The sequence below is a fragment of the Akebia trifoliata genome, chromosome 4, assembly GCF_017979445.1.
Source record: "Akebia trifoliata isolate Shusen 1 chromosome 4, ASM1797944v1, whole genome shotgun sequence".
NCBI classification, from domain to species: domain Eukaryota; kingdom Viridiplantae; phylum Streptophyta; class Magnoliopsida; order Ranunculales; family Lardizabalaceae; genus Akebia; species Akebia trifoliata.
The window spans coordinates 17,776,411-17,804,128 of NC_141378.1; the positions used below are offsets into that span (position 1 = coordinate 17,776,411).

The 27,718-nt window shown below is 37.3% G+C and overlaps 1 protein-coding gene across 1 annotated transcript; it reads left to right on the forward strand.

The window, feature by feature from the left end:
- The first annotated feature begins 1,859 nt into the window (after positions 1–1,859).
- LOC147404251 (PHD finger family protein) lies at positions 1,860–27,134 on the forward strand. The gene is made up of 19 exons (XM_086440127.1): positions 1,860–3,504; positions 9,620–9,705; positions 9,810–10,211; positions 10,360–10,443; positions 10,569–11,009; positions 11,514–11,580; positions 15,119–15,260; positions 15,416–15,528; positions 15,603–15,851; positions 16,130–16,377; positions 16,457–16,687; positions 16,775–16,975; positions 17,113–17,166; positions 17,412–17,477; positions 17,593–17,733; positions 17,827–17,880; positions 21,265–21,324; positions 25,834–26,238; positions 26,434–27,134. The coding sequence occupies exons 1-19, from the start codon at positions 2,211–2,213 to the stop codon at positions 26,599–26,601; spliced, it is 4,506 nt and encodes a 1,501-aa protein (XP_086296253.1). The 5' UTR covers positions 1,860–2,210; the 3' UTR covers positions 26,602–27,134.
- The last annotated feature ends 584 nt before the right edge of the window (positions 27,135–27,718 follow it).

A 27,718-nucleotide genomic window follows, 5' to 3' on the forward strand; every position in this document is an offset into this window, starting at 1 on the left:
ACATTTTTTTTCTCAAAGAAGCATTAATACATTTATGAAGATTAAAAAAAGACACAGAAAGAGAATTTGATCGAAATTGACATTTACTTTGGTTGCTTTTTTCATATGTCAAAAAATTGTTTGAAATATTTAGATCCACTAAACATGTTACAGAGAGACATACAACATGAAATCATATGTTCAGGAGTATTCGTAGCTATTTATAATTCGTTATATTGAATCGATTCAGACCAGCATCCAAATAGCAATATCTTTCTTGTGTGACAAAACAAGCTTTTCAAGCAAGTTTTATCTGAACTTTGCTCCGTTGTAGTATCCGATCTCGAGTCGGATTGGACTGATCATTTTGATAGATAAAGGTGGCTTGGCATCAAGAGAGAGAGAGAGAGAGAGAGAGAGAGAGAGAGAGAGAGAAGAAGAAGAAGAAGAGAAGAAGAAGAAGAAGAAGAAGACAAACCATGACCATTGGAATGGACATTCTTCATTATAGTTTTGACTTTCTTTTCACGATTACAAGTTATAATGGTTAGACAATCACATAAGATTTTGTGTGTACTTTTTATCGCAATACTTTGATAATGGTGACCCAAACATTCATAAATTCATGGGGCCCAACATATTAATTGTTGGGGATTCTCGATGATATGATATCAATGAAGTACTTTGCATAGGGGTTTATGACCTAGCATGAAACCCACGAGCCAATGGAATTTTACTCCCCCCTTCAATAATCATGTTGTTATTTAAAATTTGACATACAATCTGATCCAACACGCTTTGCATCCCATCCCAGTTACCTTTTTGGAGAGTTAAAGTCCTTTAAAGGATCTCCAATGCACTTTGCAACTCTCTCCATTTCGGCGAATGAATTTTTTTGGTTGATAAAGGAAGAGAGGAAGATTTAGAATCTATACCTTTCAGCGACAAAGGATGACTACCATTGGGTAGGATTTTATTGTAGTGGAATTTTGGGTGGAATTAAAAAAATATTAAAATATTTATGGAGAGTCATTTAGGATAAGATGGTTGGATTGCATACCTTTTGAATATCTAAAATAACTCCATCATGGAATGGAGTTGTTCTTAAAAGACTAGGTTCTTGCTCATCTTGGGCATTGTCACCAGATTCGTTTAATTATCATGCGCAACTAGGTTAGACCCAATTCATGTTTAGGATCGAGAACTAGGCCTGTCAAACGGCCAATCCCGATGACTTATATTATATTTATACTAATAACCTACATAACAAAGTTTGCGGATCAACCCATAATAAGCTTGAATGCTTATTAACCAAGTTGGACTAGGATCCGAACATTAGACAACCTTAAGTTGGACTAGGGTTTTTAGGCCTGATTATCACATTGGGCCAATTATAGTCTAACCCAAACCTGACCTGGCCTTCTCCATTGACAATCCTATATTTAAGTCACGCTTGGTGTCACTAACCCTAGGTCTCATGGTCTTATTGCAACTCTATTATCAAGCATTCTTCATGCATAATTCAGTGTTATGTCGGGATGAAACTTTTACTACCGATATCCCTATCAAAATGGTAATCCCACTTGTTAAAGTAATCCTGCAACTGCAGTGAAGAAATTTAGATCGTCACTCCAGAAACACAATAAAAGAATCGAATTTCCTTTTTTATCATCAATCCGATTTTCAATGTGTAGGTTCCGTAGATACTGGGAATCTGGGATGTCCGTATGAAAGTTTTAATACCGATATCTCTATCAAATTCCTATTCTCACTCGTCAAAGTGATCCCGCAACTGCAGTGACGAAATTTAGAACGTCAATCCAGAAACCATAATAAAAGAACCAAATTTCATTTTTCTCCCCAAAAAAAAAAAAAAAAAAAAAAAAAAAAACTCGCTTGAAACAAACCCCTCTTTCTGCCTTCAGAAAACGCGAACACTCTCTCCTCTCCCAATCTCTCTATATAAATACCCGAATTGGTAAACCAAAAAAGCCAACCCAACCGAGACTGAAACAACAAATCCGAAAAAAAAAAGAAAAAAATCGGTCTTTTCGGATCCGAAAAAAAAAAAAAACCTAAAATAGGGAAAAAGAAGAAGAAAAGAAACAGAAACCCTAACCCTACACGAAGCCCCGTGTTATACACTTGTCGTTCTCGCTCTATCTATCTTTCGCATCTGAGATCAAAATCAGAGCTAGGGTTAGGGTTTCTGCAATGGACACTTGACTGTGATGAGTGGCAATCGATGCCATTGGAAGATGATGTGTAGAGGTGCGGAGGGAGGAGGAGGAGAAGGGTTCGACAACGAAGAGAAGAACAAGAAGAAGAACTCTTGTACGGAAATTTATAGGGTTTATACGCGTCAGACCGTTAGTTTTCGAGAAGATAAAGCCATCGATTTCTACAATCAGGCTCAGAAGGCTTTATCAGAGCGTTCCTCTTTTGATTCGGATGATTCTGGTGTTTCTAGGGTTTCTACACTTCCTGTTGGTTTGTCTGATTTCTTGTTCAAACATTCTAATAATAGTCGTAATAAGAGGCATAAGAAATCTCATTCAGATTCTGGTGCGAAATCGTCTCAGACTCAGCCTCGTGGTTCCAACATTTGGGCTGAGACTGAAAATTACTTCAGACCAGTTGCATTGTCCGATATTGAGAATTTAGTCTCGCAGTCTTCTCTTAGTTCTTTAGCTACTCACTCTTGTTTTTCAATTCCTTTTGCGCGGAAAATTGTTGAAAATGTGGGTTCTACTTCTACTGTAAGTGGTGCCAATTTAGTAGTTGAAGTTGGTTTGAATGCAACGGTTGTCGAAGAGGTGGAAAAGAATGAGAACGAGAATGAAAATGAGATGGAGAAGGAGAAACAGTTAATGGAAATTGACGGTGGTGAAGCAGAGGTTTTGCCTCCCGAGGAACTGGACAAACCATCTTCTTCGAGTGATTTGCATTGGCTTTTGGGTGCCCATAATAAGATACTACTAACCTCGGAACGCCCATCGAAGAAAAGGAAGCTTTTGGGCAGTGATGCAGGCTTAGAGAGATTACGTGTTCTAGCTCCTTCTGAAGGACATGATTCGATTGTATGTCATGTTTGTTGTTTGGGTGATCTTGGTGAACATTTTAACCAGTTTCTTGTCTGCGATTCTTGCAAGGTTGGAGTGCATCAAAAGTGCTATGGTGTTCAAGATGTTCTGGTTGGGTCATGGGTTTGTTCTTGGTGTGCGCAGAACAATCATCCCAAAAATGGTAGTGGTAGTGGCGAATTATTGTCGAGGCCTTGCTTTCTTTGCCCCAAATTGGGTGGCGCATTAAAACCCATTGCGAAGGATGACCCCGAAAATAAAAATGGTGGCTTTGTGGAGTTTGCCCACTTGGTTTGTAGTCAATGGATGCCTGAGGTTTACGTAGAAGACACGATGACGATGGAGCCGATCATGAATGTTCAAGGAATAAAGGAGACACGGAGGAAACTAGTTTGTTGTGTATGCAAGGTGAAGTATGGTGCATGCGTTCGCTGTAGTCATGGTATGTCGATTGCTTCATTCTTTATATTCCTTTGCATTTGGATATATTTTGTCTGATTGGCTCATCAAGAGGGCATTTCAATAACAAATTCAATGTGTGCTTGCACACCCATGTTTTGGCGCCTCCAAGTTCATTTATAATTTATTTAGCGTGAGTTATATGGTATGGTAGGACTGGTGATTGTATAAGGCTATAAGCCTAAGACTTATCATGCAATGATGTGTCATTCTTTGTGAACAATTAACAAAAAAGAGTACCATCTATTTTCTTAACCAATCTATACAAACATGCCTAGTAGACATGGTTGTTATCCGTTTGAATATGACAACCACATAAATATCTGTCTGTGATGACGTAAGAATTCAAAAATTCGAACTGATCTTTCATGACAAATACGTTCCTCTATTACTGAATCTAACTGGATTGTTTTATGATAAGTAAAATTTCTTGCCTTCACGCTGCTGCCTTCTTGTGATAAGAATATGAAGGCTATTACTTGATGACTCAGCCTGTTTACCTTTGCCACTGTGGCTTAGATAACACAAGCGGATTATTTCCACATACTCCGATTTTGTTGTTCCAAAATTCTGTTCAGCTTTGTATCTTTTTCTTATTTCTTATAAGGTCTCTTCCTGACATCCTGGATGTGGTTATACATTAGAGGCAGCTGAGAGGCAACCATTTGAATCACTGGAACCTGCCCTGTAATACTATCTATTCTATAGTCCCCTTCTTTTGATTATTAATAAATCCCTTACACCTGTCAAAAAAAGATGAAGAAAAAAGGAAAGACTATTGATTCATGAAGTATAGGCAGCATATTAAGGAGTTCTTGTATTTGGGAATGGTGGATTTGGAGAGGAAGAGGAGTTCATTTTTTATGATATGCCATAAATTTTTTAGGGCCAGTTACAAGTCTTTTTTACTTTTTATTTTGCATGACAGAATTTTTTTTATAGGACCTCAACAATAGAAGAAAAAACAGAACACCTTTCCCGTGATGTTTACATCTCCCACCTATGCAGAAAACCCTTGAAAAAATTTCCGTAAATTCTTTAATACATTTTTTTGATACCTTGGGTAACTAGGCCTCTTAGAGCACCCGAGTAATCCCACGGGGCACACATGTCACCCCTTTCACACGTGCCAGGTGTACTGGGATAAATCTCAGGGGGGGGGGGGGGGGGAGGGGGTTGGAATCGAACTCAGGACTGCCCCTTCCTGAGGGGTGGTCCTGGCCATCTCACCAACCCTTGTCGGTTAAAATTCTTTAATACATCAGCACCAATAAAACAGAAAGCCCATAATGCTAATAATGACCTCTCACAATCAATGCCCCCTTCCTTCAAAGACTGTATGATTCCTTTCCTTCCAGATGCTCCAAGGCATAGCTGAAGGGATTAGGCTCCACATGATCTTCTCTCTGTCAAGGAACACCCTATAATCCCAAGATTGAAACAAAAAAAAAAAAAAAAAAAAATGAAAAAAATGAAAAAAATGAAAAATGTAAAAAAAGAAAACCAAGGAAGGAAAACGTCCTGAATATTAGAAGAGAGACAGTAAGTAGATCCCAACCTCCTTGGAAAATTTACAATGCAGAAGAAGGTAACTAGCAGACTCTCCACACTAGAGGCAGAGGGAGCAATGGTTAACAGAGATGACACCTCGGGTGATAAGTCATACTAACGGAGATCACACCCTCTGTAATAATTTAACCAGTAATTTTGTATCCTTTTAAATGCTCATAATTACATATTTTTCTTCTATTTTTTGTTTCTTTAATTTCTTTTCCATAAGCTTTATCTTATAAGATCACAAAGTGTTACCTATGGATTTCAATGCACAATATCTAACTTGAAGTGTGATTGCATGTGTTTGATTAGGATTTTGGGCACAATGATTTTAAATGTTTTGTCTTCCAATTAGAAATCTTTGAAATTATTATTATTATCATTTTTTCTTCCAATCATCTAGGTCTAATTCTTTGGATAACATCCTTCATTCCTTCTCAATACCTCCATCCTTATGGATAATTGTTACATAAATGGCCTTGTCGTTATATTTCTTTACCCTCAATTTTTCACTGTACCTTCATCATATGTGTGCTGTTATAGACTTGCATTCCATTCACTCTTCATCCTACTTATTTTAAACCTCTAGGACTCTAAAATAGCTGCCTAGAGTTCAAATTTTGTGTTCATTCTCTCTCTTACATAAATGATGATGCATATATGCCAACAAACTCTGAACTAGCTGAAGGCAGTTTGTCAGTATGAGAAGACACAACCTTGGCTAATGTCATTTGTGCAAGTGTGGAAATTAAATCAAGCATTTTGGATCAAGTATGGAAAGGCTGTGTTAGATTTTGAAGGAACAAGCTTTTTATAAGTATTTTTTGACAGTCATAAAAAGGACTATTTATTTATTTTTATCCGTTTTGAGGTCTGAGAGGTAGAGAGTGAATAGAGAGTAGCTCCAATCCTAGAGAGAGAGAGAGACTTTTAAGGAGAAATCGATGTAACACTATGTTTTTTTTTTTATAAGCATCGATGTAATACCATGTACATTGAATAAAGAGAAAGGGCTTCAAATCATGAAGAAATATCCCATAAAATCGCTCCTATACCTTAATTTTCTGTAATTTTATTTTATGTTTCATCTTTTTATGAATCTCCTTATGATTTCTCTATTTAATTTCATTCTCCTGGGAGAATCTACTCCAGTTGGAAACAAGATTATTGGATTCAAATTTGATGCTGTCTATTTCAAACACCATAAAAAAAATACTTATAAGACCTTTCTTCAAAATCAAACAAATGCCTTTCCATACTCGATACAAAATCTTGATTTGGTTTCCATACTCGCATACATAAATGACATCAGCCAATGTGTCTTCTGACTGACAATCTGCCTTCAGCCACTTTTTACGTTTATATACCTGAGTTTGTTGTCCTAAGGGCTTCCGATTTAGTTTTGAAATGTTGAATACTTACCATAATATTGTTTATAGTTATGAATACGAGAATACAAATAAATTGTTACCTGTAAGATTTAGTTTTTAGTAGGCATATAATATCACATTTTCAGCTCCCCCCCCTCTTTCATATTTAGGTTTTTTTATAAATAATTATTTTTCAGTAATTTGATTCTACAAAGTTGTAGATTAGACAAAGCCATACCATGGATAGTGAGATCATGCACACCCTTGCTATGGTTCACTCTATTTTTAGCTATGAATATGGTCAACTGTCTGTTTTGAATTCATGCTCAATGGCTGTGTGTGATTTTTAGACAAATTTTCTCTGCAGATCAGTTCTTTGTTTTTGTTTTTTTTTTTTGGAAGATAAGCTGGGGGTTAGGCAGACCCCCGACCAGCTATATTAAATTAACAAAGAACATTACATTCTCAAGAAAGGTTGCCCAGTGGCGTCCCTCTCAATAATTTTACTCAAATCCCTAGACAAGGGGGGGGGGGGGGACCATTGAATTATATCAGAAGACAACATAAATGAAGCTAGGTGATCAGCAGCTCGGTTGGCCTCTCTGTAGGTGTGTTCGTAATTATGCCATTGGAACTTGATTGCTATGGTTTTGATAGTATGCACTATCAGCAGTTCTTTGTTTTGGTTCAGAAGGATTCGCAACTTCAAAGATTATCTTCCATTTTACATTCTCACACCTTCCAGTCCCGAATCACAACTTACCATGCATTTCACTCATGTTCTAGTTCATTGTAATCCACAATTTGGGTGCTTCCAATCATAAACCTCAAGAGTTTTACCTGTAAAATGCTACGTAAAGGAACACTTTCTTGAAATGTTGCAAGAAATGCCTTATTTTATTAGATTTGTTACTGTAGTTAATATAGTCGAGGAACGGTAAATGTGAGATGAAGGAATTTTGTAAAGAAATCAATTTCTCAAGATAAGGTTTATGAGAAAACAGTTTCCAATAATATGTTTGCAGGATTTTGACTGCACATAGGAAAAATTCCAAACTCAAAAGTAGTTGGTTTTTAGTTTTGAAGACAAGTAGTGTACTTAAGGGTAAAAGGCACAAAGGCCTCCTAGTGCCTGAGGGGCAAGGCGCAACGCACGCCTGAGTGAAGTAAGAGTGTAAGACACAATAAAATTAAAAGATCATGTAAATAAAAAGAAGTATCAGTGAAAGTAGGTGATGCTACTTTAGTATGGGTGGTGTCTGGAGGCCCATTCCGAAACTTCTAACCCCATCAATGTTTGGCTCTCTTTAGGGCCTCTGAACACTTCCCATTTAGTATTTCAATCTCTAACAATAAAAAACTAACAGTAAAATTAAGAATGAATAAAATATCATAAAAATAAGGAACTACGAACTATTAATTAAATTGAAATTTAAAACTTAAAAGTTGAAGACTCAATCACAAAATCCCATTCAATATCCTTATACTAAGAGTATGATAAACAAAAGATAAGTTTCAAAATTCAAAAATATCAACTATAAGCAAGCCTCAAAGTATCACTCATTATCATCATCATCATCAGCAGCAGGTAACACATAACCCTCATCAATATACAGTGAATGGTAAAAAAAAAGAGTAGAATAGAATATGGGTGGCGTTTGGAGGCCCTAAAGAGAGCCAAACATTTTTTCAATGTATAGGTTAGAAGTTTCAGAATGGGCTGATTTTTTGTGAGGATGATCTCTATGATGAGGAGATGACCCTCACCAAAAATCAGCCCATTCCGAAACTTGAAACCCCTATTTTGAAAAATGTTTGGCTCTCTTTAGTGCCTCCGAACGCTTTCCAAGAAATATATGTGTATATGGTTCATCATTATTTAACTTAATAGGTTATATCAACCAATTAAAAGAGATTTACAAAACAAAAATCACATTTTATTTGATATGTAAGTGAGGCTTACGCCTCATGAGCCTTGCCTGAGGTGCAGCTCAGCACACTCCTCCCTCCGCCTTGAAAAACATGTCCTGCCTTACCTATACTAAGGAGTAGCTGCTGCACCTTGCCTTGAGGCGAGTTTCAGGAGCACTGAGGTGCATGCCTTGATAATACTGAGACAGGTAATCGTGAGAAAAAACCCATTAGAATTTTCCCGTCCCAACGAAAAATCATTTGCCCAGGTGGCTGTCTTACGTGTGAACTGCCAAGTAAAGGAACACTGTCTTGAAATGTTACAAGAAATGCCTTATTTTGTTAGATTTGTTACTGTAATTAATATAGTTAGAGAAACGGGAAGTATGGGACAAAGGAATTTTGTAAAGAAATCAATTTCTCAAGATAATGGTTCTTGAGAAAACAGTTTCCAAAACAATGTTTGCTGGTGTATGTCAATACATGGGAAAAATTCAAAATTCAAAATTCAAAACTAGTTGGTTTTTAGTTTTGAAGATGGGTAATTGTGAGAAAACCACATCAGAATTTTCCCACCCCAACGAAAAATCATTTGCCCAGGTGGTCGTTCGGCTTCTATTTTCCTGCCTTAACAGGAAAATTCTTGCCTTTGGAGAAATTTTTTTTTCCCATGAAAATTTGCAATCAACTGCAAGGAATTGTATTTCTGTGTAATCGTACGGATCCATATGGATAAAACCTCCTTTTCTTGTGCAATTGTACGGATCCATATGGATAAAACCTTCCCCTGCCGCCCCCCCCACCCAAAACCTGAATTTTCAAATGGTAAGAATAATTCTACATATGTTACTGTTTATCCTGGTTTGTAGAATGGGAAAATGCCGATGGATGGAATTTATATGTTTTATCATCATCAGTACAGATTCATTAATCGTCAAAACATGAGAATGTTATATTTCTCTTTGAGACTGTTCATCCTAAAATTTGTTGGCCTTCCAAATTTATTACACGAATTTGGCTCAATTTGTGAATGCTAACTGATTCCTTTACCCCATGGAAACGTACAACATGTGTACGATCTAATCTAAAGGCATTGTACAACTTTTAGTGGATATAAACTCTACTGACACTAAACGACCATGCATTTTCTTGTTGCATGAGTTGTACTTGTGCATGCTGCACTCTTATTTGGTGACACATGCTATGTTACTGATGGTCTCGTGCTCCCATGATAATGAATTTTTTGTTTCGTTGATTGTTCAGGAACTTGTAGGACTTCCTTCCATCCTATTTGTGCAAGGGAGGCAAAACACAGAATGGAGATTTGGGGAAAGTTTGGACGTGATAATGTAAGCTCCCCAACCCCACAGCACACACAACCCACCCACACACACCGCCTTCTGTCTTCTTATATTTAAAATCATGGTTATGTGACATGATCTGACTTCTTTAGGTTGAATTGAGGGCTTTTTGCTCAAAACATTCAGAATTTCAAGACATAACTAGTATGCAACAATCAAAAAACCTTGTGTCTGTGGATGGTGGTGGTGATTCTTCTCTATCCAAACATTCTCCTGTGACGTTGCTGGTGAACAAGCCACACAAGTTAAAGCTTGGGCGCAAGAATGGAGACAAAAGCATGGTCCAAGTTACTACCTCTGACGCTGATTCTGATAAATTGGGGAATAGTGATATACCATTGGAACAAGATACATTGGTTACTAGATCAAGTGCCAGACTTAGGTCAGAATGTCGTGATGTACATTCACTTGTTAACATGGAGACACTGGAGAAGGACAACAACGGGAGTGCTAACCCATCCGAATCCCTAGATTTTGTCCAAGCTCTGAAGAAGGTAAATGGTAGATAATGTGTTTTTGTTCCTATCAACTCAGCACTGTGCTGTGCTACAATTTTAATTTTTGTTTTATTTTTAGTTATTTTTTTATTCTGTCAGTTCCTTAAACTTCTTCTCAACCTTTTATTCTGTTGATGTGGTCTAGTTAATTGATCGAGGAAAAGCAGTTGTGAGTGATGTGGCATTAGAGATTGGCATTTCGTCCGATTTGTTGGCAGGAGCTTTGGCGGTAATTTTAAAAATAACATAACCTTTTTATGTTTATAGTTTGTATCTCAAAACTCAAATGATACTAGAAGTGTATAGAATGCCCTTGCATTATTTATTCTCATGGTCGTGTAACTTTTCTTCTAGGGTGATAGGCCATCCCTTTTCCCTGATCTGCGATGCAAAATAATCAAGTGGCTTCGAAGTCATGCTTATATTGGTACTTCACAGCAAAATTTGAAAAGTGAAAGTAACTCTGCAATTTCATCTAGGGTTAGGGCAACAGGGGCTGATGGTCCTAATACTGTTGCAGTAGCAGGCCCTGATAATTCAGATGCTGTCCCTTTAAATTCAATACCTCCAAGAAGAGCAAAAAGTAACACAAGGATTTTGAGGGATAACAAAGTAGCGCGCTCATCTGTGGAAATGCTTTTACAGCAAAATGACAACGGAATAGTTATAGATGATGTTGATGTAAATCCACTTGTTCCCAATGGAGATCTGAAAGAAGATGGTACCAGTAATGGATCTCTTCTACATGATGGGGATTCTCACTTTAAAGATAAAGATAAAGAGGCCATGGAAAAGGTAACCGTATCTTACATTTGAACTATGTAGATTTTAATTCTTTGGTAGAAATTTGGGATTCTCACTAGTTGCTCTGTTCCCTGACTAACATATAAAATTCAAGTCCGCCAGGTGTGTATTTTTTTTCCGCATTTTATTATTCATACATGACTTTGGGCAGAGGGGAATGAAGGAGCAAGATTTGTTTGGCCGACCGCAGTTCTTGGGAATAAGGCTTTGTTGATGTTACATTTTAATATTCATGATTATTATCATTACTCTTTTATGCCATTGAACTGCATTTAACTTAATTGTAATCAATTGTTTTGTGCTGATGGATTCATTTATCATTTTTCATCCTTTTAAGTTCCATAGACTTTTGGAATTTTGAAGTTCTGTGAACAGATAATGAATCTATTAAATTTGCTTATCCAAAAAAAAAAAAATCTATAAATTCTTTCCTTTTTTTAAAAAAAGTTTTAAACTCTTGTTACATTTTGCAGATAATATCTTTTGCTTTTTCAGATTTTGTCTGAGCCTGTAGGCTACCAAGACTTGGGTTCTTCTGTAATGCATTTGGCTAGCCCGAAAGGTATGCCTGAATGTGTTATCTTTGCTTTTTTCCCCCCCCTTTCTTTTCTGTTTTACATACCATTTTCTTTTCAATAAAATTTCTTTATATCAAAAAAAAAAAAAAAAAACCCTTTGTTCGAGTATCAGATCTTCCTGGCAACATTTGTGCATGATGTTTAATAATCTTAGTCGTGGAATGACCTGTAGCCTGTTTAAGCGTTGCACATAATTGTAGTGTTCTTCTGGGAAAATTATTGCAGCATCCTGTTTCTGAGTGAAAATGACAAGGACCTTCTAGGATTTTCTAAAATGAGAATAAGGAAAAATGGATCCCAAATATTTGGAATAAGGCTTTGATGACCATGATGAGAGAATAACCCTTGGGATTTTTTTCTCATGTGTAACCAGTGGTGGCCTTGTTAAAATGCGAGGTGAAGATTGTTATAAATCTTCAATTAAATTGTGTCGGATGTGTAAAATCAGAAAGTAAGAAAGTATAGAAAATGGAGAGTAGAAGAATAAGAGAAATAAAACGAAAGGAGAATAAAATTGTTGGGAAGAGAGGAGAGTAAAATTGTCTTTTTTTATATATTAAGAATGGTTGTGTTGGGGCTATAATGCCTTCACACCACTTAAAACATGATAAGGTGCTACAAGATGAACCATAATAAAATGAAACATGCAGAAAAATAAAAATAAACTACTGATTAATTTTTATTTATTTTTGATAAGTAGAGTAATTTTATTAAAACAAAGAAAACCAACCGGTTGAGATATCCAGCTGTGATACAAGAAGCTAGATTACAAGGCAACATAAAAAACAAAAAAGCAAAAAAGCAAAAAAGCAAAAAAGCAAAAAAGCAAAGCTACTCTTAGTACAATGAGTCCCATCGAAACACGCAATCATCAAAAAACACCCCCTTAAAGTCCGAATCCAGTTTACACCAAAAGAACATGAATCCCAACACCTCCAAAATGAGCTCTTGTAGCACCTACTCTTCCCCATTGAAAACTCTTCGATTTCTTTCTCACGACAAAACCCAAGATATGGCAAAAGGGATAAGGGACCATAGGCATCCTTTCCTACCCGAGAACACATTGAGAATCCAAGTTTGGAAAGAGAAACGACTGTTACCAGTCGTAACACCCACAAAAGATTAAAGAGAGTCAAGAAATGGGACCAAAGTTTCCCAACAAGTATGCAATGAATCAAAATATGGTTCACCGACTCCCCATTCTCTTTATACAAGAAGCAAAAATTTGGTCCAACAAAGCCTCTAGCCATAAGATTATCGAAAGAAAGAATTTTGCCAGAGGCTGCCAACCAAATAAAGCAAGCAACTTCTAGCCATAAATTTTAAACTAGTGATTAATATCTCTGACATTCCCCCTCAAGCTAGTGCTTAAGTGTCACACATGCCAAGCTTGCCAATAATCTCACATAACCGAGTACGAGCCTTAGCCTTGGTAAAAATATCCGCCAATTGTAACTCATAACGAATCAACGGAGTAGCAATGATATTTGATTGCAGCTTCTGATGAACAAATGGCAATTTACCTCTGTGTTTCGTCCTCTCATTAAACACATGATTAGGGACAATATGAATCACACCCTGATTATCACAATAAGAAGGCATATGAGTCGAATCCTCAACACCCAACTCTCTAAGAAGAGAACACCACCATACTAGCTCACAAGTTGCTTGCAACTTGCTTCAGCTGAAGGTCTTGCAACTATAGTCTACTTTTTTACTCTTCCACGAGACCAAGATGCCACAAACAAACATGCAATAACCACCAGTAGATCTTCTATCATCAGATGATCCAACCCAATCTGCATCTCAATAGTCCTTAACATCCAAGTGACCATGATTTTTATACAATGATCCTTTTCTTGGAACCCCCTTCAGATATTTTAAAATACATCTTACAACATAAGCAATATCCGGATGTGTATAATCAGGTATATTAACTTCACAAAAAGACATTGATATCTAGCTTTATACTTAAAGAGGTGGCCCCGAAGGATGATTGTGGATGTGATGATTCACTTTAATATGACTATCAATTGGCTTTACTCCAAGTAGGCTTGTGTCAATAAGAAGATTTAAGGCATACTTTCTTTAGAAATGGCAACACTTACCAGAACGAGGAATTTCAATCCCAATTATTTTTTTTTGGAGTGGACCTTAGCCTTTTACATCAAAGACTTGGCTAAGATAATGCTTCTCTTCAGATATCACCTGTAAGCACAATGTCATCGTACACTACTAACATAGGAGTGCGCTTCCATACTCTCTTAATCAAAGACAAAATGATCAAAGTCACTTCTCCTAAAGTCAATCCTGAAAAAGTGACGTGCTCAATTTTTTTTAGCCAAGCATGTGGAGACTGTTTTAGTCCTTATATAGCCTTTGCAACAAGAAAACTTTTCCTTGTTCTTTAAAATAATAGCGTGATGGAAGTTGCATGTATATCTCTTCTTGAAGCACCCCCGTGAAGAAAAGCATTTCCTTCTCCTTCAGAATAATAGCTTGGTTGAAGTTCTATGTATGTCTCTTCTTGAAGTGCCCCCCATGAAGAAAGGCATTTCCTTCTTCTCCTTTAAAATAATAGCCTGGTGGAAGTTGCATGTATATCTCTTTTTGAAGTGCCCTGTGAAGGAAAACATTCTTCACATCAAGTTGATGTAATGTACATGAATTAGTATCAGCTATTGAAAAGATTCATATAGAAGTTTAGTAACTGGAGCAAAAGTCTCTGTATAATCTATTTCATCAATTTGAGTAAACTCTTTGGCTACTTGATGAGCCCTCTACCTCTCAATCGATCCAGTAATAAGAGATGCAATTACAAATGGGACGAGGAGTTGAACAAGCTCTGTTACGGGGAGTAATAGGAAGATCAAGAGAAGACTGTTTGGGTAACAAGAGGGATTACCTGACAAGTTAAGATGCTGGTGGATGGTCATGAACCTGAACAATCTCTTGTTCCTTGGAATGTGATCTCTTGTTATATACTTGCAAAGACTTTTCGGATGGAGCTATTGGATTTTCACTCAAACCAGACTTTTCAAGTTGATTTTCAAGAATAATAGGCAGAAGAGTATCGTGATTTATGCATGGAAGTGTGGTTGATTTACATAGATCAGACAATAAGGTGTGAAAGATGTATCAAATTTTGTAGGCCCTTTTAGATTTTTTTCAACCTATCAAAAAAGAAAAAGAAAAAGAAAAAGAAATACAACTGCTAGTTGAACCAGTATACATGAGCAACTGTCAAGTGTTCCAATAATCAATTGAACGAACAAATGCTCACCTCTTGTTCATGGTTTTATCCGTGTTTATTCATTTCAAGGGTTCATGAATGGTTTGTGAAGAAGCCGTAACATTGTTACTTTGTCACGTCGCTATCTTAAAACTCTTATTTTTGAATGCTGTGGGTGCATTAATTTCTATTCTGGATGCTGAGCACTTGTATTTAGCAGATTGCTTTTCTTTTGTCTGTTCAAAGTATCTCTTCTAATGCTAGTAGCACATTTTTATCTGGGAATATAGCTGAGCTGGCTAATGGCAACAAGCTTGACAACGATCACGCAGGGGAGGCAAATATTTCTGAGCAGAGTGCTTTTATGAATTCTAATGGAGAGCAGCCCGTTTCTTCTATTAATGCAGTGACTCCAGTTTTTCCTGATCCGATGTAAGATTTACAAAAATGGATTTATTTGCATTAAGGTCTTCCCTATCATGGTCTGTGTTCGGTGCTTCTGGAAAATATTTTTATCTAATTGACATAAAATCTGCACATAAATACCATTGATAATGTTTTTGAATCTCCATCTTCGTGTGATTCAGAAGTGGAGAGTCAGCCCCTAGTTCTTATATTCACCCGTTTATCTGCAAGAGATTGATGCAACTTCAGAACAGTGTGTTTTTAAAGCAGGAAAATATAATGCCTGAGCGTTATGGTAATGTCTTTTCTAGAGATTTACATATTTCAGATGTAGATGAAGTTTGAATGATCACATTTTTGGCTTGGCAGGTCCAGTGGAAAAAAGTATATCTACTACGGAAGCGCATTTACATGAAAGTGTTTGCTGTAACCACCGAGATCACCACTCATCATGTGTTGACACAAATTCTACATCAGATGCTGTAAAACTGGAGCAGTTGGTTAAGGCGCGTAAGCTGGGACTTCTAGAGCTATCGCCACAGGATGAAGTGGAAGGGCAACTTATTTACTTTCAGAATAAGCTACTTGATCGTGCTATTGCAAGCAGGCAGTATTGTGGTCTCAACATTTCCCTCCTTTCTCCATTTATTGATCTTTTTCTTTCATCATTTCCCAAACAATGGGCACTAATTTATTTCAAAATCTGCGAGATTTATGTGTTTGTTGGACTTAGACCCATTGCTCAGTTGGTTTGACATATTGCAAAACAGGTCATGGGACCAAATTGAGTTTACCCATCCCAAAAAGAAGGATTTCTGTTGTTGTTACTCTTATTACACCGTGGTATGTATTGATATATGAATATAATGTATTTTGGGTTTGAATTGTCTTTGCAGATGAATTAATCTCGAAGATTGTAAAAAGTCTTCCACAGGAGCTTGATGAGGCAAGGAAGCAAAAGTGGGATTCAGTACTAGTCAACCAGTATCTTTGTGGGATTAGAGAAGCAAAGAAATTGGGAAGGAAAGAAAAAAGGCATAAAGAAGCTCAGGCTGTGCTTGCTGCTGCAGCTGCTGTGGCAGCAGCTTCTTCAAGAGTCTCTTCATTTAGGAAAGATGCACCAGACGAAGCTGCTCATCATGAGGTTCTAAATTCCTTTCACACTAAGCTTTACGTGACTTCCATCCATGAAAGTGTGAACTGACAATGCTCTTTCGATGCAGAATCTATTGAGGGTTAATGCTGTTAGTGGGAGGACTGGGCCTTATTCTCAGCTTAAGCCACGAGCAAAGGAAACTCTCTCAAGGTTGGCTGTTGCAAGGGTTTCATCTGAAAAAGTCTCTGATACCTTCCAGTTAACATCGGGTTTTTCAAAAGAACATCCAGAATTGTGTGACATTTGTAGAAGATCGGAGACAATATTGAACCCCATCGTTATTTGTTGCAACTGCAAGGTTCTCAAGCATCTTTTTCTCAAACTCACATTTGGTTCTTTATTTTTGTCTTGGTTTGGCGGTTTAACAAGGCTTTTACATGATCAGGTTGCGGTTCACTTGGGTTGTTATCGTAGTGTTAAAGATCCTACTGGACCATGGTACTGTGAACTGTGTGAAGCGCTACTGCCATCTAGAAATTCTTGGGATAGGTCATGCTTTACTGCACAATGTAGTTTATGTGGTGGCAATACTGGTGCTTTTAGGAAGTCAACTGATGGCCAGTGGGTTCATGCCTTCTGTGCTGAGGTACTAGCTCCCCACCCCCACCACAAGAGAAATATTAATAATAATTGGTCACTGAATCAAATATCTCCAGTTGTTTTTTATTCTTATTGAAATGCACATCAAATACCTTAATCAATATTGTCTTCTCTGTGTTGTAGTGGTTATTGGAATCAACATTCAGAAGGGGACAACCAAATCTTGTTGAAGGAATGGTACATGCATTGATGAATTGGTCGATTTTGGATAACGCTTTAAGATATTCATTTTGATACTACTTACTATGATGTAGTTCATGAAATGTTTCAACTCGTAAAACTCTGTAGAAGCTACCCATAAAAAAAGAAGAAAAATCTGTAGTAGGCACTGAGTTAACGCTTGCTATTTCTGGTCTTACATGGTATTTATTTTGAAATGTTCTCATGTTAACACTGCCCACGTATGTGTAATGAAATGTCAGGAGACCATTTTGAAAGAAAGAGATGTTTGCTGTATTTGTTGTCACAAGCTTGGGGTTTGCATTAAGGTGAGGCTCCCAGAATAGCTAATTCATCTACTAGTTTCTGTTTCTGTAAGTGCAAGTAAATGCTAGACCTTGGATTAATCATTCTTCATCAATAGTAATTTTTACGGTCCTGCAGTGTAATTATGGCAACTGTCAGAGCACATTTCATCCTTCTTGTGCTAGAAATGCTGGGTTTTACATGCATTTAAAAACTGGTGGGGGCAAGTTGCAGCACAAGGCCTACTGTGAAAAGCATAGCTTGGAGCAGAGAGAAAAGGTCATATTCCTGTTGGTTTGTAGAATGAATATTCTCTAATTATGGGATCATTTGTGCACCATGTCTCATCTTTCTTTTTATAACTTCCTACAGGCTGAAACAATGCAACATGGAGCCGAGGAACTAAAACGCATTAAGCAAATAAGGGTCAGTGAGGGCATGCTAATCTTCGTGATCTGATTCTGTTATAAGATATCATGTATCACTTGCTGGATAGTTAAGTTATCTGTTCTTTTCACAAGGCTCATAATTCATCTATTGCTTAATAAGTACCATTTAAAACTGTTAGGGTCATAGCTGTGAGCAAGGGAAGGGGGAAGTTAAATTAGAGGAAAATTAATTCAAAGCCTAAACCTAACTGCAAATCTTACTATTATACAAAGAAACACCTACCCCCCCCCCCCCCCAAAAAAAAAAAAAAAAAAAAAAAAAAAAAAAAGAAAAGAAAAAAGAAATAAAGAAAGATTGACCCTTATAGAAATGTAGCTTTATTCAGACACTTGGCTGAACATTGTGGTCCTCAAACAAGATCCTTGGGTCTTATTCATTGAGGGAAGGTCACTTTTGGAGGCAGTTGTGAACTTGTGATGCAAAAGTTGGTGTGGGTCATATGAATATTTCGTGGTTTGCCTTTACTAGAAACACGAGTGACTTTTGGGAACTTGTGCTTCTAAAAGTCTGATTGACAGCTAGGCATACCCACACACATATGTTTGAAACACTTGACTTGATAGTCATTCACACATATTTCCATCCGAATACAAAGGGCAATGTGTCTTCTTACCTTCATCAATCATATAGAGATGATGAGGGGTTGGTCCATATCATGAGGGATAAAACCCAAAAGCAACGAATTATACTATTCTTGAATTGGACAATTAAGCCCAATACTATTCTTAAAAGGAAGTCTAAGATTGCAACTGTTAAAAAAGGAAACTGTGACCAAGCCGAATGCAATAAGAGGCAACTAGACATTCTTACCTCCACCAACTCTCGAAGTCGTCTGATGATTCATGATTGAGCAATTAGCCACTGGCATGGTCTGCCACAATCTCAGTATTGGTGAACTAGGTAAGCATGCTCTTCCATTTCAACAATGCCAAGACATCTTACAACCTGGTACTGAGGTTACTGTAGCTCTATTGATTGTCCCACTCCCCACTCTAATCCTTTTAAGTTATATTGTGTAGTGAATGAAAAAAGGGTTGAAGTTGACAACAAACTCCTTACTAAGGTTAAGTAAGTCTTACATGGACACTGATATAATGGACGAGTGCAAGGCATTTGGTCACCTTAGTTGGAAAGCATCAGTCGTGGAAAGAAAAAAAACAATTAATTGTTTGATGCTGAAGCTTGCACTATTCGTCCTAGGTACACCCAAAGCTGATATTTCTGAGAGACCAACATTATTTGTTCTTACATAAGCCAAACCAGACCCTTTGAGATGCCGAGGATGTTTAACATGGATAGCCTAATGGAGTGAATAACCCAACTTTTTCGATAAAGGAAAATGGATTTGCCAGGTTGGAACCTGTTAGACTGTCACTTCACATGATGGTGATGCGTCAAGATAAAGTGTATCAATTATGGTTCCTTGCTTCATATCTGTTACAAGTGCAAGAAAGAACTGTATGTCTTCTCTTAAGTGAGCCTAAACCGGGGCTTCAGGGCCATGGGCATATTTAAAAAGTAACAAGGCAGATTTAATTACCATTTGGGAAGAATACATGCTACTAAATATATATTATCAAGACTCTTTAACATTTTTAAGTGACCTTACCCTTCAAATGACATATGGAAGAGCCGATAACAAGACACGATCCCTTAGTACTACTCATCATGCAAAGGACTTTGGTCCCAATGTCTATCACATTGTGCTAGGGACAGGTGAACCTATTACACCGTACTTTGGAGGATAAAATAGGATGTATAGTTATGGATTACATGCAAGTACCAGGTTAAGCTCCATAACTTGGGCCATAAAACAAAGCTACATAACAGTGATTGGATAATGTGATTTGACAACGTAATACCCATTGGACTGTTAGTCTAGGGGTTTGATCACACACAAACGACTTGACCATTGGTCAATGTGTTTGACCGTGGATCAAGCACGTTTGATCACACTCCAAAAGGTATTTTTCTGGTTCATGAAGAGTTGCAACTCTCTAGAAATCCAAAAAATGTTGCATCTCTTCACCTGTAGGCATCGTTGTGAGGAGCCTGGGGAGCATTTTTCTATTTGCTAGATCAAATGTTGAGATTCGATCTCATCCATTGGATAATCGTTGTGAGTGTAGGATGTCGATTGGTGGTTCAGATGGGCTTGACCGACACTATGGATGTTGGTTAAGGGGTTTGATCACGTAATACCTATTGAACTGGTGGTCAATAAGTTTGACTGCGGGTCAAACGTGTTTCGCATGGTGGTCAATTTGTTCAAGCACCTAGTTACTAATCTCGTTAAAATAGGCTTAGTGATAAATAAAAAAAATATTACACATTATTGTGATATTTGAGTGGTGGCAATGCTGGGCCTTTAGGTGTAGAGAGAGGATTCTCTAGCATTCACTATCTTTTGCTGTTTGTTGTGGTCTTTGGATTGAGAGAAATGGCTGTGTTCAACGGGAGCACACAGTCCAAGAACTCATTATTATTTGGGCATTGTATTCTGTTGGTGCAAGTTATTTGGGGAGTTTATGGGAGTCTTATTTGAAGACTTATTATTGATATGGGCTCTGTTTGTAAGCCACCTAATACTTTTTGTGTATTTGCACACTGCCATTCCCATCAACTCCCAACTTCTTGAGTCTGGACCTCATTCTTGTCCAATGCTGGTGTTGGCTCCTAAATGAGGAAAGTAGCACTAGCTAGCATGGTTATCTAGAGATGTGTAGAATGATGTATAAAACATATTGGTGTTGGTGTTTACACACATAACATGCAATGGAATTCGATTGTCCATCTGCTCAACTATGGTATTATTCTTTGGAGCTGCCATTTTTTGGGATTCATGGGTCAATTTGAGTCTTTGTAATTTGCTAAATTTATTAAGGAAATTAGGATAAACGTGCTATCCCAACAGTGAAAAAGGGTGTTGGAGGTTCAGTAAAATCTGACCGTTAAAGAGTTACAATTGAGCAATTTATCCCAGTTTTATCTTTCTCCACATGTATAGACTTGTATGTTTTATTGGACACATGGAATACTAGCCTTGTTATCAAATGCAGTCTTCTTCTCATTTTGACATGTCTATTGAGGTTCCTTTCATTATTGTCATGTGGTTTAACTTTAGAAGCATATGCTAACTTTTTGCAAGAAAATTAAATAAAAATAATGTATATTTATGTATATGTACATATATAAAATAAAAATGTAACTTCCATGTATCTACTTTAGTCATCTTCAATCTTCATTGACAAATCTTACTTGAATATTTGATCTTCTAGAAATTCACATTTGCTTTGCCTTTTAAGATTTTATTTTACTGGTCACCTTGTTGCTTCCTTTACATGGAGTTCTTTTTTACAGGTTGAGCTAGAAAGAGTACGTCTTCTTTGTGAGAGGATCATCAAACGAGAAAAGGTGAAGGTAAGTCGTATCAAATGGTTTATATTGTTTCTCAAGTGCATCAATCTTATTTTTGTATTTTTTCTTTACTTTATTTTACTTCCTGTCTTTTTTTTTTGGGGTGAAACTTTATCTTAGTGGTAAGAAAAAGCAAATCACACCTTTTTATGATTTCCTGAATTAGCTTGTTTCTTTACAAAGTTGATATTTTCTATGATACTTACAAGTGAGATATGGAGCACCCTGTGCACCATACCGAATGATAGGGTGGTAGAGGGGTATTACCATTTATTTTGATTAATATCATTCAAATACAACCTAAGCTGGTGACATAACTCTGCCCCTAGCCAACAATTTATGGGATTCCTTAGTGTAGGTTACCATGTCTGAAAGGTTTTTTTCGAGAACCTCGCCTAGAGGCTAGTCTCAAGGCCTAAGCTTCCAAAAGTTTGGAAAACACTGGTGGAGATTAGTGGCCATCGTCAAAAAGATAAATTCATTATGACATTCATAACTTCATAAAAAGTAGGCTTGAGTTGAAAAAAGTAAAGATTGTTAAATTATATTGATATTGCATATCAACTTTTCACATGGTTATCGATGCTGCGTGCTAACTTTCAATAATATTGATTGTCTTCTGAGAACAACTTGTTGTATGGTTGAATTGTCAAAGATGATATTCATGTGAGCTTCCCATGCACTCTTGAATCATCACATGCCCCATATGTTGTTGTTTGGAGGCTCATTATTTCTTCAATTTAAATTCCAGCACTTCAAAACTATTAGGGTATGTTTGATTGCACATGGAAAATAGGCTGGAAAATGACATTTTTCATGTGTTTGATTACATTTTTCCATGGAAATTGATTTTCTACCCCAATTAAAAAGCCCACCAAAACATGGATTTCACTTTCCCACCATATGGGTAGGAAAGTGAAATCAACCCATATTTTTCATCCTCAAAATATCATATTCTTCCCCACTCATATCTTCTTCTTCCCTACCACCACCACCACCATAGCCACCCTCACACTAACCTCGTCATCGTCACCATCGCTGTCGCCGTCATCACCATCTCTGACAACCTTCTCTCTCTCTCTCTCACTCTCACACACACACACACACACACTCTCTTTCTCTCTCTCTCTCTCTCTCTTCGTCTTCTTCTTTTTCTCCTTCCCTCACCTTTGTTGCCGCCATCACCACATTCTCCCCTCTTCTTCCTCACTTACCTCCGTTGCCACCACCACGACATCCTCCCCCCTCCCTCTTATCATTTCCCAAGCCTCTTCTTCTCCGCCCCAAGCCCCTCCATCTCCTCTCATCTTCTTTCTCCTCCTCCTCCTCTCCTTCTTCTTCTTCTTCTTCTTCATCTATCTTAGATAATTTTCCCATGATTTTATTCAGGTAAAATCAAACAATGGAATTTGATTTTCCAACCCTACCTATTTTCCATAGATTTCAAATTCCATGGAAAGTCACTTTCCATGCAATCAAACATACCCTTATAGGATTTGTGTTTAGTCCACTTAAATAAGTAGGATCTTAGTTATAAGGTAGTTTAGTCTTTTACTATTTTAATGGTTAAGTTGTATAAAAGATACATAAAACTCCAAAATTTTCATTATGTAACGCATAGAATTGCTCAAGTTTGGGGGGAAAACGTTAAGAGAAGTGGTTTCTCTGATAGTTCTCACAATGGTACCAATTCTACTTTGTGATTTGTAATTTTTGTTGTTGTTTATCATAGATTTCGTAGTTGGTTTGCGTCATCTTATAAAGATGAAGTCTTGTTTCCAGGAAATTAGGGTTTTAATTTGAGAAGATGGCATAAGCAACAACATGACTTTTGATGCATGTTTGGATCAATTAGAAGAGATCGTACTAAATTTCAACTATAAACTTGAACAACTCAATTGGGCTATATACAACTTTTACAGTCGTTTGATAAACAACCTGGTGGTTAGCGGCTTAGCACTAGAATTAGACGGACCACGTGGACGATGAAGATGTTGTATTTGTATAAGGGGGAATTCTAGTACCACATTAAGTCATTGGGTTGATGAAAAAGAAACATCACAAGTTTGAGCATGGAGCCCAAGGGAATTTCCTCAATCGTCAGGTACATGATATTTAAGGTAAATGAGATGCATATGTGGTCAAGAAAACTACGACAGACAGTTTAATGGTGAATAAATTTACATGAGCGATACATGAAAAACAAAATCAATCGTTTCCCACTTCACTAGTTATGCATTTCCATGGCCAATCACCATGAGCCCAAAAGAGAAAGAACAAGATGTTACTCTTGGGTGAAGATGACAAAGATTCTATGGACCCAATTTATACCAAGCAAGGCTCTTCCTTCCTTAAAGGTGTACCAATAATTGAAAGAGGCATTGAAGAAAGTTAGGCCTTTTGACACCTTTTGACTTAGGCATAAACCTTATGAGACATGTTTTTCTTTCCATTTTCATATTATTATTACAAAAAATGCCTTAACTACTTTTCTTTTGAACCTTTTTTTGGGTTAGTGGTTAGTAGAGGTGAAGGTAGATTCCATTTGTTTTGAACCAAGTTGGCACCATTTTCTTTTGGACCTAATAATGGCCTTGCAACTCCAACAATCTTCTTTGTCTTCCCCCGTTTTTTTTCTTTTGTTTTTGGGGAAGTAAACTTTGGAAAATTGGAATTATCAATATTATCTATATAATAAAACACAATTATAAGGTTCGCAGTTGCTACAGGTTTGTGGGAAATAAATGTCCCATCCAACTGTTATAGTTTTGTGGGCTCCACCACCATCTCATATTATTGACTTTCCGCTTCAACCCCTTCATTTTTATTATCTTTCCTCTTCTCCCCCTCCCCTTATCAATAATACCCCTCTTAACTTTACTTTTTTCGTCTTTTACTCCCTTAACCCAAAGATTTTTTAATAATACCCCTTCGATTTTATGATTTTTCGGTAGATCACATTCTATCGATGCTATTACTTCAATTTTAGTAAGGGCTTTGTGACCCCAAACTATTGCTTCCTTTGCAATTCGAGTAATGAGTTAGTTGATCACATTCTCCTCCATTGCAATTTCTCCCTCTCAATTTGGTATCATTTCCTCAACCTTTTCTACATCACTTGGGTCTTCCCGCGTTCCTTCTTGGCCCATTGTCATAGTTGGGACCATTCTATGTTCTTGGGGAGAAAGAAAACTCTTTGGAGATTCCTTCATTTTGCCATAACTTGGGGACTTTGGTTGGAGAATAACGGAAGGATTTTCAAAGGAGCAATCACACCTTTCCTAGATGTGGTGATCGGTATTCTGGGTTTTTTGTTTTTTTTGGTGTAAAGTATGCCTGGATTTTAAGGGTGTTTTCTTCGAGGAGTTTGTCTTTAGATGTGAATCATTATGTGTTTGTTAGCTCTGGTGGGTCATCTCAACCGCCTTTTGTAAATTCTCTCTTTTTTAATAAATTTATACTTGTCAATTTCTTTCCTCTTTTACTCCCATAACCCCAAAACTGCATCATAGATTGCATATTTATATGTTTAAATCTAGTGTAAGCTCGAGGTTTTCGTTTATCTCTTGTTACAAATTAACGGTAAAAAATCGACGGTCCACAATTCTAAACCACTGATGGGGCTAGACGTTTCAGATTGGGCTGAATTTTTGTGAGGGTGATCTCCTCGACATAGATATCATCCTCACAAAAAATTAGCCCAATCCAAAACTTTGAAGCCATATAAGACAAAGGCGTTGGGCCCTAACATTGGCTGCCGAACGTGACCCTCTATATATTTGTCATCATAGCATCAAACTGTTCATTTCTTCGTGGGTTGTCAATGTACGAGGGTTCTTCAAAAGCTTACTTTGGGTGGGTAAGGTGGCATTGATTCTGGAACCTTCTAATCTTTTTGCATCTTGTCCTTACTCCTTAGTGAGATTCACGTTCTTTCTTGGACTGGGATAACATGTTTTGTTCCTTCCTGGCCTCTTACAAATGATTTCGTCAGTCCTGCTACTAGCTGGATGACCATGGGAAGGATATTTAATGTACCCTTGGCAAGGTGCATCAAGACTACATTGAGACAGATGTTCCACCAATGGATTCAAAATTTCCTATTCACTAATTATTTTTGCCACTAGACATTATTTTATTGTTGATTCTTGGGTTAGCTCAAACTTATGTATTATGGAAGGTTTATCTTTATGATGGCATCTTACACTTTGTTTCCTTAGTCCGACAATCATGAATGTACTCAGATCAATGTTTTAATTTGGGACCTCTTTTAGGCATTCTTTATTCCATGATTTCTCAATGTCATCTCCTGGAGTCCAGGAATGCGGAGTATGCTAATCTGTTAAATAAGGTGTACATTTTTCTGGATGGGTGTGTTATTTTTAAGTTATGTTTTTTCTAATTCGACACCTTGCATTGATCTGGTTTCTGCTGTTTCTGTTAGTATTGCCATGGATACTGATGCACATATGTTCACATGGGACATCTTACTGACTCTGTAAATGTTTGCAGCGAGAATTAGTTCTCTGTTCACATGACATTCTTGCTTCAAAACGAGACTCTGTCGCTTTCTCAGCACTCGTTCGTAGTCCATTCTTCCTGCCTGATGTTAGTTCAGAGTCAGCCACCACGTCCCTTAGAGGGCATGTAGATGATAATAAATCTTGTGCAGAAGCAGTCCAAAGATCGGATGACATCACAGTGGACACTGCAGTTTCTGGTAAGCGCAGAGTTATGCTTCCTGCACCAATGGATATCGACCAAAAGACTGATGACAGCTCCACATCCCAACAACCCTGCACATGGAAACCAAATGACAGGGTGCCATTATCTGGGAAGCAACTCCCTCATAGACCTGCATTTGTTGCCTCACGGAACCTTACTGATGATGGGGAGAGGAGGTCAAAATCAAGAAAGGTGAAAAAGTGATGAGAGTTGTATTTTTGTACTCGGTTTTTTAAACTTTTTTTTTTGTATATGCGTAAGCTGGATTTGAACCCAGGACCTCTAAGTTGCTTTGCAATGTGTCAAACCAACTGAGTTATGGATCTAAGTTTATATTGCACTTTTTTTATGATGACTGTATACTCATTCCATAAATCAATAATGCAGCACACAGAGACCTTTCAAAAAGAGCTTGTGATGACATCAGACCAAGCATCTGTGCAGAATCAGCGGTTACCTAAAGGATTTGCTTATGTTCCGGTTGTTTGCCTTCCAAAGGAGAAGCCAACTGCCTGTGAAACTGGGTCTCATGAACCAGTAGAACCTGATGGATAGGAGCAAGAATATCCCATTTTTGGGTCTTTCATTAACCCTTCAAGAGGCCAACCACCATTTTTATCCCAGATGCATATTTCTGCTTGGAGGCTGACATGTTTATGTGATTGTGAAGCAGAAGCGAGAATAGGGGAGAAATGATGTAATAGGGTTGACCAATGTATCAAATATCAATAGGAGATGCCGCTGTGATTCAGATTTAAAAAAAAAGTTTTGATGCCGGTGTTGTATATGAGTTCTGGGAGCAATTGTACAGAGGGTGAGGGTTAGTTTCCATTAGATGTATGCCAACAGGTGAGTGTTAGTTTCCATCAGATGGGCAGCTTGGAAGCTTTGCTTCTTTCATGTAAACTGTATATGAGAAATTAGATGGGTAATCATTTATGTTTCATGTTACTGTAAAATTAGTGTATATCCCTTAGCATTGTTGTTCTCAAAGTGCAAGGTCCACATAGCTGATTATATCACTTGGTTTACACAGCACTCTGTACAATATTTTGGAACATACAGATAGCATTTATATGATTTGTCCACATGCGATTGTTCTCCGCCAGTGTAATTTTATATGCCCCCTCATAATTTTTCAGACCCCTCACCCCCGCCTATGAAAAATTTGTTGGAGACCTTCACTCTTATTTAACATCTCTCTTCTTTTTAGTCTTTTTGGAGGCTCTTAGTATTTTTGTTTTAGAGGAAATATTTTTTTTGAAATTTTAGTTTGAGTGGGTGGCTTACTCTTTAATCTAGTAAAGTGAATTAAGTTATAAGTAAGTGGCAGGTTGTAGAGACGGCTAGAGGAGTTTTGGAATCTTAAATGAGGGGTTTTTTTTGGCGAGCATTTGTAATAATTTTTTCCCCCCCTCGCTCAGAGAAGCATAGTTTCATTGTGGATTCCATTTTGAATTGAAGCTAGGCCCAGGTGTATTAATCTCCTTCACTCTATTGTTTTCTTTGGTATATTTTGATGCTGGTTTTCACAAGATCATAGTCCATTACATTTCAACGAGGTACTGTTTAGAATTAACAGAAGCTACCTTGGACGGTGATGCCTTATTCATCAAGATTGTTTAAATAGATCACCAAGTTAAATTAGGGCAACACATTCTTGGAGATGGTT

What these genes read in the sequence shown, in the direction of transcription:
- LOC147404251 (XM_086440127.1), top strand. Translation starts at nt 2,211, where the DNA reads ATGAGTGGCAATCGATGCCATTGGAAGATGATGTGTAGAGGTGCGGAG. An exon ending in ACGAAGCTGCTCATCATGAG is followed by an intron (nt 16,378 to 16,456) that starts GTTCTAAATTCC and finishes CTTTCGATGCAG; the next exon opens with AATCTATTGAGGGTTAATGC. An exon ending in GCTTGGAGCAGAGAGAAAAG is followed by an intron (nt 17,734 to 17,826) that starts GTCATATTCCTG and finishes AACTTCCTACAG; the next exon opens with GCTGAAACAATGCAACATGG.